The sequence below is a fragment of the Hypanus sabinus genome, chromosome 29 (assembly GCF_030144855.1).
Source record: "Hypanus sabinus isolate sHypSab1 chromosome 29, sHypSab1.hap1, whole genome shotgun sequence".
NCBI lineage: Eukaryota > Metazoa > Chordata > Chondrichthyes > Myliobatiformes > Dasyatidae > Hypanus > Hypanus sabinus.
The window spans coordinates 33,184,762-33,198,910 of record NC_082734.1 but is presented as its reverse complement, the minus strand read 5'-3'; the positions used below and the strand labels follow the sequence as shown (position 1 = coordinate 33,198,910).

Sequence of the window (14,149 nt, the reverse complement as noted above, 5' to 3'; positions counted from 1 at the left end):
TGAGCTTCTAGAATTCTTGTACCAGTTTGCTCTTTCAGTCCATGCAGTGATCTTATGCTCTGTTGGATCAGTTTGTCTGCAGAAACAATCGTAGTAGTGCGTTTCTGTAAACACTCCGACAGTAAACCAAGTTCATGCGACATGTCATACGTTAGAGCTAAGTCCAAAAGAAACTGTTCTGAAGAGAGTCTTTTCAACAGAGCTTCATAGGTTTTTCTGTTGCTCTAGGTCTTCTTTCGTCCTTCATTGCTTTTTCAAAAGGAAAACACAGTGCTTCATAATTATGCCACAATGCTGAAACTGTTCGAAACGAGCTAGCTACCCACCTGGTGCCCGGAACGCGGCCTATTTTACAAATTTGCTGTTTTAGTTGAGGGGCACATTCAGACAGTCCCTTTTGAGTTAGAGGTGATCTACTGTAAACAGAGTTCAATTTGTCCATAAATGATTGAAAATGAACTTCTCTCACCAAATCACCTACTGCAAGTTCTAATCTGTGATTAAGACAGTGCCAAATTATCACATCAGGCTAATGTTCCTTGAGAATTGTAGCAACACAGATTTGACACCAAGCATTACGCTCATCCCATCAGTAGCAAATGCTACAAGGTTCTGTTTCAAGTAAGAGTCATCAAACCCATGGTTATTGAGACAGTTCAGTAGATGCTCAGCAATAGTGGCAGCTTTCTGATCAGACAGTTCAATTAGATCTAAAAACATAAACTTCCTTATCACTTCCACATTTCAAATAAACTATTAGGGTGGTCTTAGTGCTCAGGCTTGTTGATTCAGCAATGAGAACAGAAATTTGCCATTTATCTGCTGGCAAATTTTCTTTTTCATATTAATGGCTATGTGATTAATTATCTCTGTAACACTGATGTGAGAATGCAGTCCAATTCCAATGTCAATACCATTGTTTTTGAAGTTCCAATAAGCCAAAGTGATCAGAGTATGGTCTGTCATTCTGAGCTAAGTAACATGCAGAATGAAAAATTGAACAAGTTGCCTTTAGATGCAGTTCTTTCTGCTTTATTGTGCGAATGCTCGATCCGTTCTTATCGACCTTACGGCCCGGTTCGACAAGCAACATACCACTCTTCAAAAGATCTAAGATTTTTATTTTCTTGGTGAACAATGCTCAAACAATGAGTGCTGGAGAGAGAATGAGGATCTGTGAACTGGTGGGAGGCTACAGTAGGGTATGCAGGGTCAATGGGTCGAGCGAAGAGGAATTTCACAGAACAGTCACAGCTCCAGGATTTCACCAAAAACGATTAAATATCATACAACCATAGAACATTACAGCACAGAAATAGGCCTTTTGGCCCTTCTTGGCTGTGCCGAACCATTTTTCTGCCTAGTCCCATTGACCTGCACCTGGGCCATATCCCTCCAAACCTCTCTCATCCATGTACCTGTCCAAGTTTTCTTAAATCTCAAAAGTGAGCCCGCATTCACCACTTCATCTGGCAGCTCATTCCACACTCCCACCACTCTCTGCGTGAAGAAGCCAATGTTCCCTTTAAACCTTTCCCCCTTCACCCTTAACCCATGACCTCTGGTTTTTCTCTCCCCTAGACTCAGTGGAAAAAGCCTCCTTGAATTCACTCTATCTATCCGGCAGCACTGCACTCTGGTCCTGGTTGGTTTTGCAGGCCACATCACACCCAGCTCTGTTTCAGCAGACTCCTGCGTGTGATGTGTTCTATTGAGCAGCTTCCTCTTATGAGACGGTGTTTTGTGCTGTTTTGCTCAGAGCAGAGGTGCAGACTGTCACCCACGGGTCAGAAGAATGAGTCAAGGTGTGACATTCTCACTCAGTGAGTGTCAAGTCTGATGCTGAGCTCTTTCTGTAATGGAGACATGATGAGGGGGTGTCAGAGTGGTTTGTCACCAGTATTTATGTATCATTCAGTCTCTAGATCAGGGATGGCAATTCTTTTTAAGAACATGTGTCCAAATTGATGATAATCTTTGAAAACACATTCTCTTCTGTGCCATTGCTATTTTGAGCAGAAATGTTAATTTATTAATGAATTCGTTACAATAATTATGGACATTTTTTAAAAAAGGAATTGTTTTAATTTGAATAAAAGGATAACAGACAGATTGAAATAAGTAAAGCATTTTAGTAAAATTGTTCAGAAGTTATGAAGTTTAATGTGACAATTGAAAATCAACTTCATTTCGCTAAATGGTATTGTTATTGACATTGTAATCTTTATGGATGGGGTTTAGAGAATCGAGGGTGGCGCCTCCTGACATGCCGAACACAGTTCTGCTGGTGAAGCTTGGAGAACATGTGGCATCGGTTTGCCACTGATGTGGGTGAATTGTTAGATTTTACTAGCTGCTGTAACTCAGGTTCAAGTGTGTGTGTGTGTTACATGTTTTCTCTGTGACCATATGACTTGCCCCTCCCTCCCCCCCTTCGGTTCCTTCCCCCCCTCCCCCCCCACGTACATATCGTTAGCTTTTACTGGCTGCTGTAAGGGTCTGGAGTCTGGCAGGAACTGCTGAGAGCTTGTGGGGAATAAGCTGGGAAAGTTCTCAAATTTGCCTGATTGGCACGTTGACAGCAGGACTTCATCATCTAAACCAACCTGCACTTCATCTTTGTGATCATCTAACCCTTTCTCTCACACTCACTCCATCCCCTTCCTTCTTTTTTACTCCCTGTCCGTCTCCCTGTCTCCACCAATCCCTCCCACCTCCGTCTTTCTCCCTGGTCCCCCTCTCTCCTTCTCCCCCCTCCCTCTCCCTCTCTCCCTGCCATGCTCCCTTTCTGTAACCTCACTGATATAACAAAATGGCTGCTGGCACAAACATCCCCACCCTCTTCGTTTAACCATCTCGTCTCTCCAGCCCATTTCTTCCAGCTTTTCCTCTCCTCTCCCCCTCGTGAAATGATGGAGGGATGGTGTTAACATGGTAACTGGCCCTTGCTGTTGAATCATGTTCCATTTATTAGGGGCGTATCGTCATGGTCAGGCCACAGCCTTGTGGTCTGATCACAGCCCCTCCTCCCTTAATGACAAGTCTCTGCCTTCATAAGCTCGGAGCTGACTGACTGGGTCAATACAGATTCCAGAAGGAGAGGCCTGGGTGAGCCGGTGGGTTTGAAGTTCCCAAAAGATCATCATCAGGTAGGTCTCAGTCTTAGTATTGGGGTCAGAGGGCATCTGCTTGCCACAGACAAACCCTCCTCCACAGCCCCAGACAGCCAGAACTACCCTTCCTCCATCTCTCATCCCCACCCCACCTGCTTGGGTGCCCTTGTGAGCAGAGAGCTAAAGTTCTGGAATTGTTCGTTGAGCCTCTTTGATATTCCTCTCCTCTTGTTCCATCTTTTCCAATATTTCCATCTCACTCTCTCTTCTGTGTCTTTGTCTCCTCAGTTTCTCTCTCTCTCTTCTTCCCTCTCTCATCTCTCTCCCTTCATTCACTTCTCCCTCTCTGTCTCTCACTGTCTGTCTGTCTCTCGCTGTCTCCCTCTCTCTTTCTACCTTCTTCCTCCCTGTCCCTTTATCTATATCTCTCTCTCTGTCTATATCTGTCTCCCTCTCTCAATTTCTCCCCTTTTCTTTCTTCTCTCTCCTACGTCTCTCTTCTCTTTCCCCCTCTCTCTCTCTCTCTCCCTCACTCTGTCTCACCCCCTCTCTGTATCTCCCTCTGTCTACCTCCTCTTTCTGCCTCTCTCTTTTCCATTGTCTCTCATTTCTCCATTTCTCAACTCTCTCTCTCCCTCTCTGTCTATATCTGTCCCCACTCTCCCTGTTTTTCCCCTTTTCTTTCTTCTCTCTCCTCTATTCTCTCTTTCCTTCTCCCCTCTCTCCTTCCTCTCACTTCACCCCACTTTCCCTCCCTCTCTCTCTTTTCTTCCCTCTCTTCTGTCTCTTTGTCTCTCTCCACCTTTCTATCTCTCTCTGTCTCTGTGTCTCTCTCTACCTTTCTATCCTCTCTCTGTCTCTCTATCTGATCTCTGTCTGTCTCTCCCTGTCTCTCCTTTTCTTTCTTCTCTCTTGTCCATTCTCTCTGCTCTCTTTCTCCACTCTCTCTCTCTCCTCTCTCTTTCTGTCTCTCTTTCCTCTCTCCACTCTCTCTCCTCGCTTCCCCCACTCTCCCTCTGTCACCTTCACCCTGTCTCCCCCGTCTCCCTCTGTCACCTTCACCCTGTCTCCCCCGTCTCCCTCTTCTCTCTGTCTTTCTTCAGTCTTCATTCTGTCTCTCTCTTTGCTCTCTTTCTGTCTCTCTTCTCAGTCTGTTTTCTCACTCTTTCTTTCTCCCTCACCCTGCTCTCTTTGTCTCTCTCCTCTCACCCCCTTTTTCTCTCTGTCTGTCTCCCTCGGTCTTCCTCTCTCTCTGTCTCGCTCTCTCTGTTTCTCTCTTCTCGCACTCTGTCACCTCTCTCTTTCTGTCTCTGCCTCTTTTCTCTTTGTCTCACTTTTTATTCATTCTTTCTAGCTTCTCACTCTTATCTGTCTTCACTTTCTCTCTCTCTCACTCCGTCTCTTTCCCTCCCTCTCTTCTCTTTCTGTCTCTCTGTCTTCCTCTCAGTCTTCCTTTTCTCTCTATCTGTCTCTCTCACTCTCTCTGTCTCAATAGATAATAGATAATAGGTGCAGGAGTAGGCCATTCGGCCCTTCTAGCCAGCACAGCCATTCACTGTGACCATGGCTGATCATACACAATCAGTACCCCGTTCCTGCCCTCTCCCCATATCCCTTGACCCCGCTATCTATAAGAGCTCTATCTAACTCTCTTGAATGCAGAGACTTGGCCTCCACTGCCTTCTGGGGCAGAGCATTGCACATATCCACCACTCTCTGGGTGAAAAAGTTTTTCCGCATCTCAGTTCTAAATGGCCTACCCCTTATTCTTAAACTGTGGCCTCCAGTTCTGGACTCACCCATTAGCGGGAACATGCTTCCTGCCTCCAGTGTGTCCAATCCCTTAATAATCTTATATGTTTCAATCAGATCCCCTCTCATCCTTCTAAATTCCAGTGTATACAAGCCCAGTCGCTCCAATCTTCCAATTTATGACAGTCCTGCCATCCCGGGGATTAATCTTGTGAACCTCTGCTGCACTCCCTCAATAGCAAGAATGTCCTTCCTCAAATTTGGAGACCAAAACTGCACACAATACTCCAGGTGGGGTCTCACCAGGGCCTTGTACAGCTGCAGAAGGACCTCTTTACTCCTATACTCAATTCCTCTTGTTATAAAGGCCAGCATGCCATTAGCTTTCTTCACTGCCTGCTGTACCTGCATGCTTGCTTTCATTGACTGATGTACAAGAACACCTAGATCTCGTTGTGCTTCCCCTTTTCCTAACTTAACTCCATTTAGATAGTAATCTGCCTTCCTGTTCTTGCCACCAAAGTGGATAACCTCACATTTATCTGCATTAAACTGCATCTGCCATACATTTGCCCACTCACCCAACCTGTCCAAGTCACCCTGCATTCTCATAACATCTTCCTGACATTTCACACTGCCATCCAGCTTTGTGTCATCAGCAAATTTGCTAATGTTACTTTTAATCCCTTCATCTAAATCATTAACGTATATTGTAAACAGCTGCGGTCCCAGCACCGAACCTTGCGGTACCCCACTGGTCACAGCCTGCCATTCCGAAAGGGACCCGTTAATCGCTACTCTTTGTTTCCTGTCAGCCAGCCAATTTTCAATCCATGTCAGTACTCTGCCCCCAATACCATGTGCCCTAATTTTGCCCACTAATCTCCTATGTGGGACTTTATCAAAAGCTTTCTGGAAGTCCAGGTACACTACATCCACTGACTCTCCCATGTCCATTTTCATAGTTACATCCTCAAAAAACTCCAGAAGATTAGTCAAGCATGATTTTCTCTTCATAAATCCATGCTGACTTGGACTGATCCTTCTATTACTATCCAAATGTGTCGTAATTTCATCTTTTATAATTGACTCCAGCATCTTTCCCACCACTGATGTCAGGCTAACCGGTCTATAATTTCCTGTTTTCTCTCTCCCTCCTTTCTTGAAAAGTGGGACAACATTAGCCACCCTCCAGTCAGCAGGAACTGTTCCTGAATCTATAGAGCATTGGAAAATGATTACCAATGCGTCCATGACTTCTAGAGCCACCTCTTTAAGTACCCTGGGATGCAGACCATCAGGCACCGGGGACTTATCAGCTTTCAGACTCAACAGTCTATCCAACACCGTTTCTTGTCTAATATAAATTTCCTTCAGTTCATCCTTTACCCTAGTTCCATTGACCACTATTACATCAGGGAGATTGTTTGTGTCTTCCCTAGTGAAGACAGATCCAAAGTACTTGTTCAACTCATCTGCCATTTCCTTGTTCCCCATAATAAATTCACCCGTTTCTGTCTTCAATGATCCAATTTTGGTCTTAATTTTTTTTTTGCTATTTACATACCTAAAGAAGCTTTTATTATCCTCCTTTATATTCTTGGCTAGTTTACCTTCGTACCTCATTTTTTCTTGGCGTATTGCCTTTTTTAAAATCTTCTGTTGCTCTTTAAAAGTTTCCCAGTCCTCTGGTTTCTCGTTCATCTTTGCTATGTTATACATCTTCTCTTTTATTTTTATACTGCCCTTTACTTCCCTCGTCAGCCACGGCTGCCCCTTACTCCCCTTAAGATCTTTCTTCCTCTTTGGAATGAACCGATCCTGCACCTTCTGCATTATTCCCAGAAATACCTGCAATTGTTGTTCCACTGTCTTCCCTGCTAGGGTATTGTTTCATTGAACTTTGGCCAGCTCCTCCCTCATAGCTCCATAGTTCCCTTTGTTCAACTGTAATACTGATACATCCGATTTTCCCTTCTCCTTCTCAAATTGTTAAAACATATCATATTATGGTCACTACCTCCTAATGGTTCCTTTACCTCCAGGTCCCTGATCAAATCCGGTTCATTGCACAACACTAAATCTAGAATTCCCTTCTCCCTGGTAGGCTCCAGTACAAGCTGTTCTAAGAATCCATCTCAAAGGCACTCCACAAACTCCCTTTCTTGGGGTCCAGTACCATTCTGATTCTCCCAGTTTACCTGCATGTTGAAATCCCCCATGACAACTGTATCATTACCTTTGCGACATGCCAATTTTAACTCTTCATTCAACTTACACCCTACATCCAGACTGCTGTTTGGGGGCCTGTAGATAACTCCCATTAGGGTCTTTCTACGCTTAGAATTTCTCAGTTCTATCCATACTGACTCTACATCCCCTGATTCTATGTCCCCCCTCGCAAGGGACTGAATATCATTCCTCACCAACAGAGCCACCCCACCCCCTCTGCCAGTCACTGTCCTTTCGATAAGATGTATATCCTTGAATATTCATTTCCCAGGCCCTGTCCGCTTGAAGCCATGTCTCTGTTATTCCCACAACATCGTACTTGCCAATTTCCAACTGAGCCTCAAGCTCATCTACTTTATTCCTTATACTTCGTGCATTCATATATAACACTTTTAATTCGTTACTCCCCTCTCCTTTCATATCAATTCCTATTTCACTTGGCCATACTGTATGATCTCTTCTTGAGCTTTCTACTCCATTGATTCTGTTGTCCTTTTTAACTTTTCTTATTTTCACTTTCCCTTTAACTCCATCCTTATATTTTCAGTTCATCCCCTCCCCCTCACTACTTAGTTTAAACACATCCGTGTTGCAGTGGCAAACCTGTCTGCCAGAATGCTGGTCCCTCGCCTATTAAGATGCAACCCGTCCCTTTTGTACAATTCATCCCTACCCCAAAACAGATCCCAGTGGTCCAAGAATGTAAATCCCTGCTTCCTGCACCAGTTCCTCAGCCACACATTCAGATCCATTATCTCCCTGTTCCTGCCCTCTCCAGCACAAGGAACTGGAAGCAAACCAGAGATAACCACCCTGGAAGTCCTGCTTTTCAGCCTTCTTCCGAGTTCTCTGAATGTCCTTCCTCTTCTTCCCGATGTCATTTGTGCCAACATGCACTACCACTTCCGGCTGTTCACCTTCACCCTTGAGGATTCCCTGCAATCGGTCCATGTTGTCCTGGATCTTAGCACCAGGGAGGCAACACACCATCCTTAAATCTCGCCTGTTGCCGCAGAAACCTCTTTCCGTACCTTTTAATATGGAGTCCCCTACTACCACGGCTCTTCCTGATGTCTGACTCCTCGGCTCTGCTTCTGCACCAATTTTCGGCTCGCAGACCTGTCCGCCTCTCAGACTGGCAGTATCTTCTGTCCTGGCAGCTTCCAAGTGGGTGAACCTGTTTGAGAGGTACATCCCCCGGGGTCTCCTGTACTTCAAGCATCCTTTCTGTCCTCATCGTCGTCCCCTTTCTCTCTTCCAGTATCCTCGGTGTAACGACCTCACTGTAGGTCCTGTCCAGAAAACTCCCGTTTTCACAGATAAACCTGAGGTCATCTAGTTCTTTCTTCAGTGCTGCAACATGCTCCTTCAGAAGCTGAATCTGGACACACTTTCCACAGCTGTAGCAGCCGGGGGCACCATCAGTGTCCCTGACCTCCCACATCATGCACGTAGCTCACTGAATCAGCTTAGCGGTCATGTCTTCACCCTCTCCAATTGTGCCTGGCGTAGTCTCCTCCCTCAGCCTCCTTGCCGAAAACTCTCGAGCCAAAGACTAGCACTTCTCACACCAGATACTTCCCTCAACTAGGCCGCTTTTGGTCTCTTGTCACTGTCTCTTTATGTCTCTCTCCATCTCTCTCTGTCTGTGTGAATGTCTGTCCCTGTCTTTGTAGCTGCGTACGGTATCTCCTCTCTCTCTTCTCTCTCTCTCTTTCGTTGTCTTTTTCCTCCCTCTTCTCGTTCTCTTCTGCCCAACTGTTCCTCACTGTCTCTCTTTGCTCTCTCTATCCCTCTGTCTCTCTCTTCCCTATTTCCTCTCTCCTCTCTGTCTTTCTTCACTTTCCCTGTTCTCTCCGTCTTTCCTTCTCACTCTGTCTCTCTCTTCTCTTCCTGTCTGTTTCTCTCTATCTGTTTTCTCATTCTCTGTCTCTCTCTTGTACTTCTCTATTCTCTCCTTTCTGCTCTTCTCACTCTCCCTTCCTCCTCTCTCCCATTCTGATTATATTCCTCACCTGTCCCTCGCCCTCTCACAATCCCTATCCATCTCTCCTTCATTGTCAATTCCCTTTTTCCCTACGATATCTCTTGCCTTCCTCCCCACTTGGTTCCGCTCACTCCTTCCCCGTTCATCTTCATCAGTTTGTCCCACAGTAAGTCTGCCTGGCCGTTCATTTTAACGAGTTTGTCACATTCCCTCACCTTCCCATAGGCGGCCAATGAGGGTCCCGTTGCTAATGTCAGAGACTTCCAGAAATGCACTGGCAGAGAATTCCGGAAAGGTACTTGATAAATGGGCTCATCGGCAAAATCGAATAAAGGGGGCTACAGAAGTGTGCAAAGAGAATTAGTGTAATGGTGGGAGGCAGAGAGCAGTGGCTGAAGGCTGATCAGACTGGAGTGAGATGGGTCGTGGAGTTTCCATGGGTCAGGACATGGACCGCTGCTTTTCATAATACAGATTATTGAACAGAGATGGTGCCTGACTCACAATGAACAGTCTTGTCAAAATAGCATGAGGGAGGGAGGGAGGGAGAGAGAGAGAGAGAGAAATGGAGAGAGACAGAAGAGATAGAGAGAACCAGATTGAGAGTGAAAGAGACAGAAAGAGAGATACAGAGACAGAAAGTGAGAGAGAGGGGAATGGAGAGAGACCAACAGAAAGAGACAGAGGAACTGATTCAGAGAGTGAAAGACTGAGAGAAATAGAGAAAAACACACTGAAAGTGAAAGAGACAGAAAGAAATACGGAGGTAGAAAGTGCGAGAGACAGCGAGAGAGAGAGAGGAGAGAGAGAGAATGAGAGAGGAGAGAGAGAGGGGGAGAATGAGAGAGAGGGTGTTGCTGGAATGATACTGTATGATGATGAGTAATGTGAAGGGTTACATTTTAGTGGGAAGGATGAGAACAAGTGAAGGGACATTGCTTCAACAAGGACAGAGAGATCGGGAGTACAGGAGAGCAGTCCACCAAATATGATGAGAAAGTTTTGAAAACAAGGCATGTTCGATTGAATCTCGGACTACCAGGCAAGGAGTCGGGATGGGGTTCTGTAAAACACTGGAGTCAGTTTCTGGAAGAAAGATGACAAAAGACGTGAAGCCATTGGAGAATGTGTGGGAGAGTGAATCCAGGCATCAAGGACTTGGGCTGTGGGGAGAGTCCCATCAGTGGAAGGGTCGAGGACGTGAGCTCACCACCTCAGGGTGACCAGAGAGAGGAGATGAAGGGTAACTGAGGAAGTTTTGCTTCGGCAGCAAATAATTGGGGTGTGCAATTCACTGCGAGGAGAGTTGCTTCAGTCGGGGTGTTCAAGAGGGCGCCAGATAAACGGTGGTAAGGGAGGAATTCTCTGGGCTGTGGGGGAAGGCTGGGGAGTGGGAAAGGTGGGTTTGCCCTTGCACAGAAATGCTACAGACTGGAGGGCGGGATTGGCCTTCCCCGAGCTGTAACCATTTGGTGACTCTTTCATCTCCTCCACTCATGTCAAGTAGGGTCACGCTCTCCGTAATGGTCTCCCCAGCCCCTCTCTCTGCTCTGGCTTTCCTGCCCCTCTTTTGTAACTGCCCCAATATTTCCTCTCTCTAAACAGCCGTGGATGGACAGCTAATGTGCTGAGGGGTCATGGATAGCTGGGGCCACTGTCTGGGGGCAGGGTGAGAGGGGTTGGTGAAGGGGTGACTCTTCATTGGGAAGGGATGATGCTTTGGACCCCTGTTCAAGGGGTTTAGTGTTGAGGGTGACCTTTTGCCAAAGGCTGATCCACCCGATGCAATAGCACAAGGTACCACAAGTTCAATAAAACCATAAAACAAGCGATCCTTCGTCAAACTTCACTTCTTATTCATAGCATGCTGTGGGGAAAGATACAGACTGATCTCCCAAAGAGACAGTGCGGACACTGCCCGCCCCCAAACACAATTCCACACAATTTATAATGTTGACCATTACAGGAAATACTGTAATTACGCGAGTTAATACAGCTTTAGAATGGTTTCAATCACATGGTAAGTTACAATTAGGTGTAAAATCATTCTTGGTTAGTGATAATTATTTCTGCCAAGATCAGCATGGATACAGGCTCAGTTCCGTATGTTGACACCTGCCCCTACTCTCCAGCATTCTACCACCCCCTCCCATGCTGTCCTTCCACTAGTTAGTTATACTATACCTCAAAAATGCTTTGTGCAACCAGATAATTCTTTATTTAGACCTAAGTCTAACGCTATGAGGGAACAATGTCTGGTACATCACTTGTTGCTGGGTAAGGTTCCCTTTTTGGCTGTATAGCAACCAACATAAGGTAATTGATCATAAGCTAATCATACTCCTTAATCCATTCCTCCACTTACCTATCCCTCTACCTAAGTTTACCTTTCCCTTCATCACTTTCTCCTTCTCCTCTTAACCTACAGAGTTCCGTCGATCGAGGGGAGCCCTGTTGACACAGCGATGGAATCCAGGATAAGGTGGAGAGTGGGAGTGTTGCTGTGGCAGCTCCTGTTCCTGGGGGGCGCAGGAGCTGTCTGCCATACGGGCAGTGCCAGTGAGTGCCAGTCCGCGTCCCCTGTACCTGGGACCAGTCTGGCTGGAGAAGGTTTCGATATAGTGACGCTGAGTGCCAAGGGGGCCTACGTGGTGGACGTGGAGAGCTGGGAGCGCCCGGACGGCACCTGCACCCTCTGCACAAACTCACAGATGGCAGGTGAACGGCAGCGCCTCCCCCTGGCCGTGGTGGACTGGCGTGCTCAGCGCAGCTGCAGCCGGACCTTGTCCAGCCAACTCTTCCGCTCGGTCTCCGAGCTGGCTGAGTCGATCAACTCCAGTCTGGACGTCAGCTGGCGTGCTGACCTGAGCCTTCAGCCCCAACCTGGACAAACGGTCAGTGTGGGGCTGGCGGGCTCCAAATCCAAGGCCATGTCCTTCGCCAGCCACAAGGCCAAATCAGATCGCTACAGCTTCACCAGCCATACTTTCCAATGTAATCTGTACGGCTACCGTCTGAAGAACCCTCCACCCCTGTCAGCCCAGTTCTCTGCCCACCTGGGCCGGATCACTAACACCTCCTACGAGGGTGCCCGACACCACTACCGCAGACTGGTGGAGACTTTTGGAACACATTACATCCAGTTGGTGAAGCTGGGGGGCTCCTTCAAGGACTTGACGGCCATCCGCACCTGCAAGGCTGCAGCAGACGGCCTCACTGTTGAGGAAGTGAAGGACTGTCTAAGTGTAGAGGCCAGTTACGAGGTGATCGCGGCAGCAAAGGCCTCAGCTAAAGCCTCGTTCTGTAAGGGTAAGGCCTCTTCCCTCAGCCATGGTAGCAGCTTCCACCAGGTCTTCAACGAGAGGCTAACGGAAACCTCAGGGGGTCACTCCATTGGGGACACAGACACCCTCTTCTCCTCTGACCCCACTGTCTTCACCAGCTGGCTGAAGAGCCTGACAGAATCGCCAGGGCTGATCGGTTACAAGTTGTACCCCATTCATTACCTGCTTCCTGATGACGACCACAGGCGAGACCAGCTAATGCTCTATCTCTCGGAGTACATCTTGGCCAATGCCCAGACACCGGACTGCTCCAAAGCAACCTGCCCTGCAGGCAAGAGCAAGAGTGCCTCTGATCCTTGCTCCTGCCTCTGCCCAGAAAACAACTGGACTGACCGTCTCTGCTGTGCCAAGCAGAAAGGCATGGGGCACCTGGTGGTCACTGTCATGAGGGGCTTCGACCTCTGGGGTGACCGATTTACAGGCACTGATGGTTTTGTGAAGGTCTCTTATGGGCGGGTCAAAGCTCAGACCTCAATAGTGTACAATAATAACAACCCCCAGTGGAAAGCCCGACTGGACCTGGGTGAGGTTCTGGTCACCAGTCACCTGAAATTCACCCTGACCGTCTACGATGAGGATGATCTTTGGAACGAAGCCCTGGGGACCTGTGTGGTACCCCTCACCTCTGGGTCGAAGGATCGTACGTGTTACCTCAAGTATGGCAAGGTCACCTACAATCTGTCCTTCACCTGTGGCTCCCACCTGCAGGGTCCCACCTGCCATCAGTACGCCCCAAGTGAAGGAGGGCCTGGGTTCCAAGGGCTCCTGTGGGCCAACCAATCCTCTTCCTCAGAGATCCCCTCCCTGAAGGTTATCTTTCCTTGAACTTTGTCCACTCAGCTTGCTCCCAGCTGCCCCGTATGACTTCTTCACTCTTCGAGGATTCCTCTCTTACACCAGTTCTCCTGACCTTGACCCTCTCACCACCTCGACATGGCAACCATTGCTCTCCCCATCCGTCCTGCACAAATACCCTCTCTCTACATCAGATGCCTCCCCGGGCACAGAAGGCTATGCAAGGAGATACTTTAGGTACAAATTGACAGATGAAATTGTTTGATTGCCTCTTGCTTTGTTTGTTCAACCTTGTGTGTTTTTTGCAATAAATGTCACTCAGCATAATTTATCCTCTTGGTGTGAACCGTTATTATGGTGTGCTGGGATGGGGATTTCCGGGGCGGTGAGGACACGAACCTGGGGCGGAGCACGTGAGAGGGAGAGGGTGTATGGGGGAGGAAGGGTACGGACCATGGAAGGGGAGTAGGAGTCAGAGGGCCACAGAGTTCAACATCACGATTTACACCACAGAGCCCAAGGCATCACCAGGTATTCACAAGAGGACACAGCCTTGGAATAGAGTGACATCCATTGGGAACAGAGATGAGGAGGAATTTCTTTAGCTAGAGGGTAGTGAATCTGTGGAATTCGTTGCCACAGGCAGCTGTGGAGGCCAGGTCACCGCATGTATTTAACGCAGAGGCTGAAAGATTGTTGATTAGTCAGAGCATAAAAGGTTACAGAGAGAAGGCAGAAGAATGGGGTTGAGCGGGATAATAATCAGCCATAATGAAATGGAGCAGATTTGATGGGCTGAATGGTCTAATTCTGATCTTATGTTTTATGGTCTTATGGGAGTTTAGCCTAAGTTGTCCCAGGACAATTCATTATTATCCACTCCTGCAACAGTGAGGTTCCTACTCTGAGCAGGGACCCCATTATGG

At 47.4% G+C, this 14,149-nt stretch overlaps 1 protein-coding gene across 1 annotated transcript; it reads left to right on the top strand.

Moving 5' to 3' along the window:
• The first annotated feature begins 2,861 nt into the window (after positions 1–2,861).
• Positions 2,862–13,552, top strand: LOC132382821 (perforin-1-like). Its single transcript, XM_059953274.1, has 2 exons — positions 2,862–3,149; positions 11,513–13,552. The coding sequence occupies exon 2, from the start codon at positions 11,550–11,552 to the stop codon at positions 13,251–13,253; it is 1,704 nt and encodes a 567-aa protein (XP_059809257.1). The 5' UTR covers positions 2,862–3,149; positions 11,513–11,549; the 3' UTR covers positions 13,254–13,552.
• The last annotated feature ends 597 nt before the right edge of the window (positions 13,553–14,149 follow it).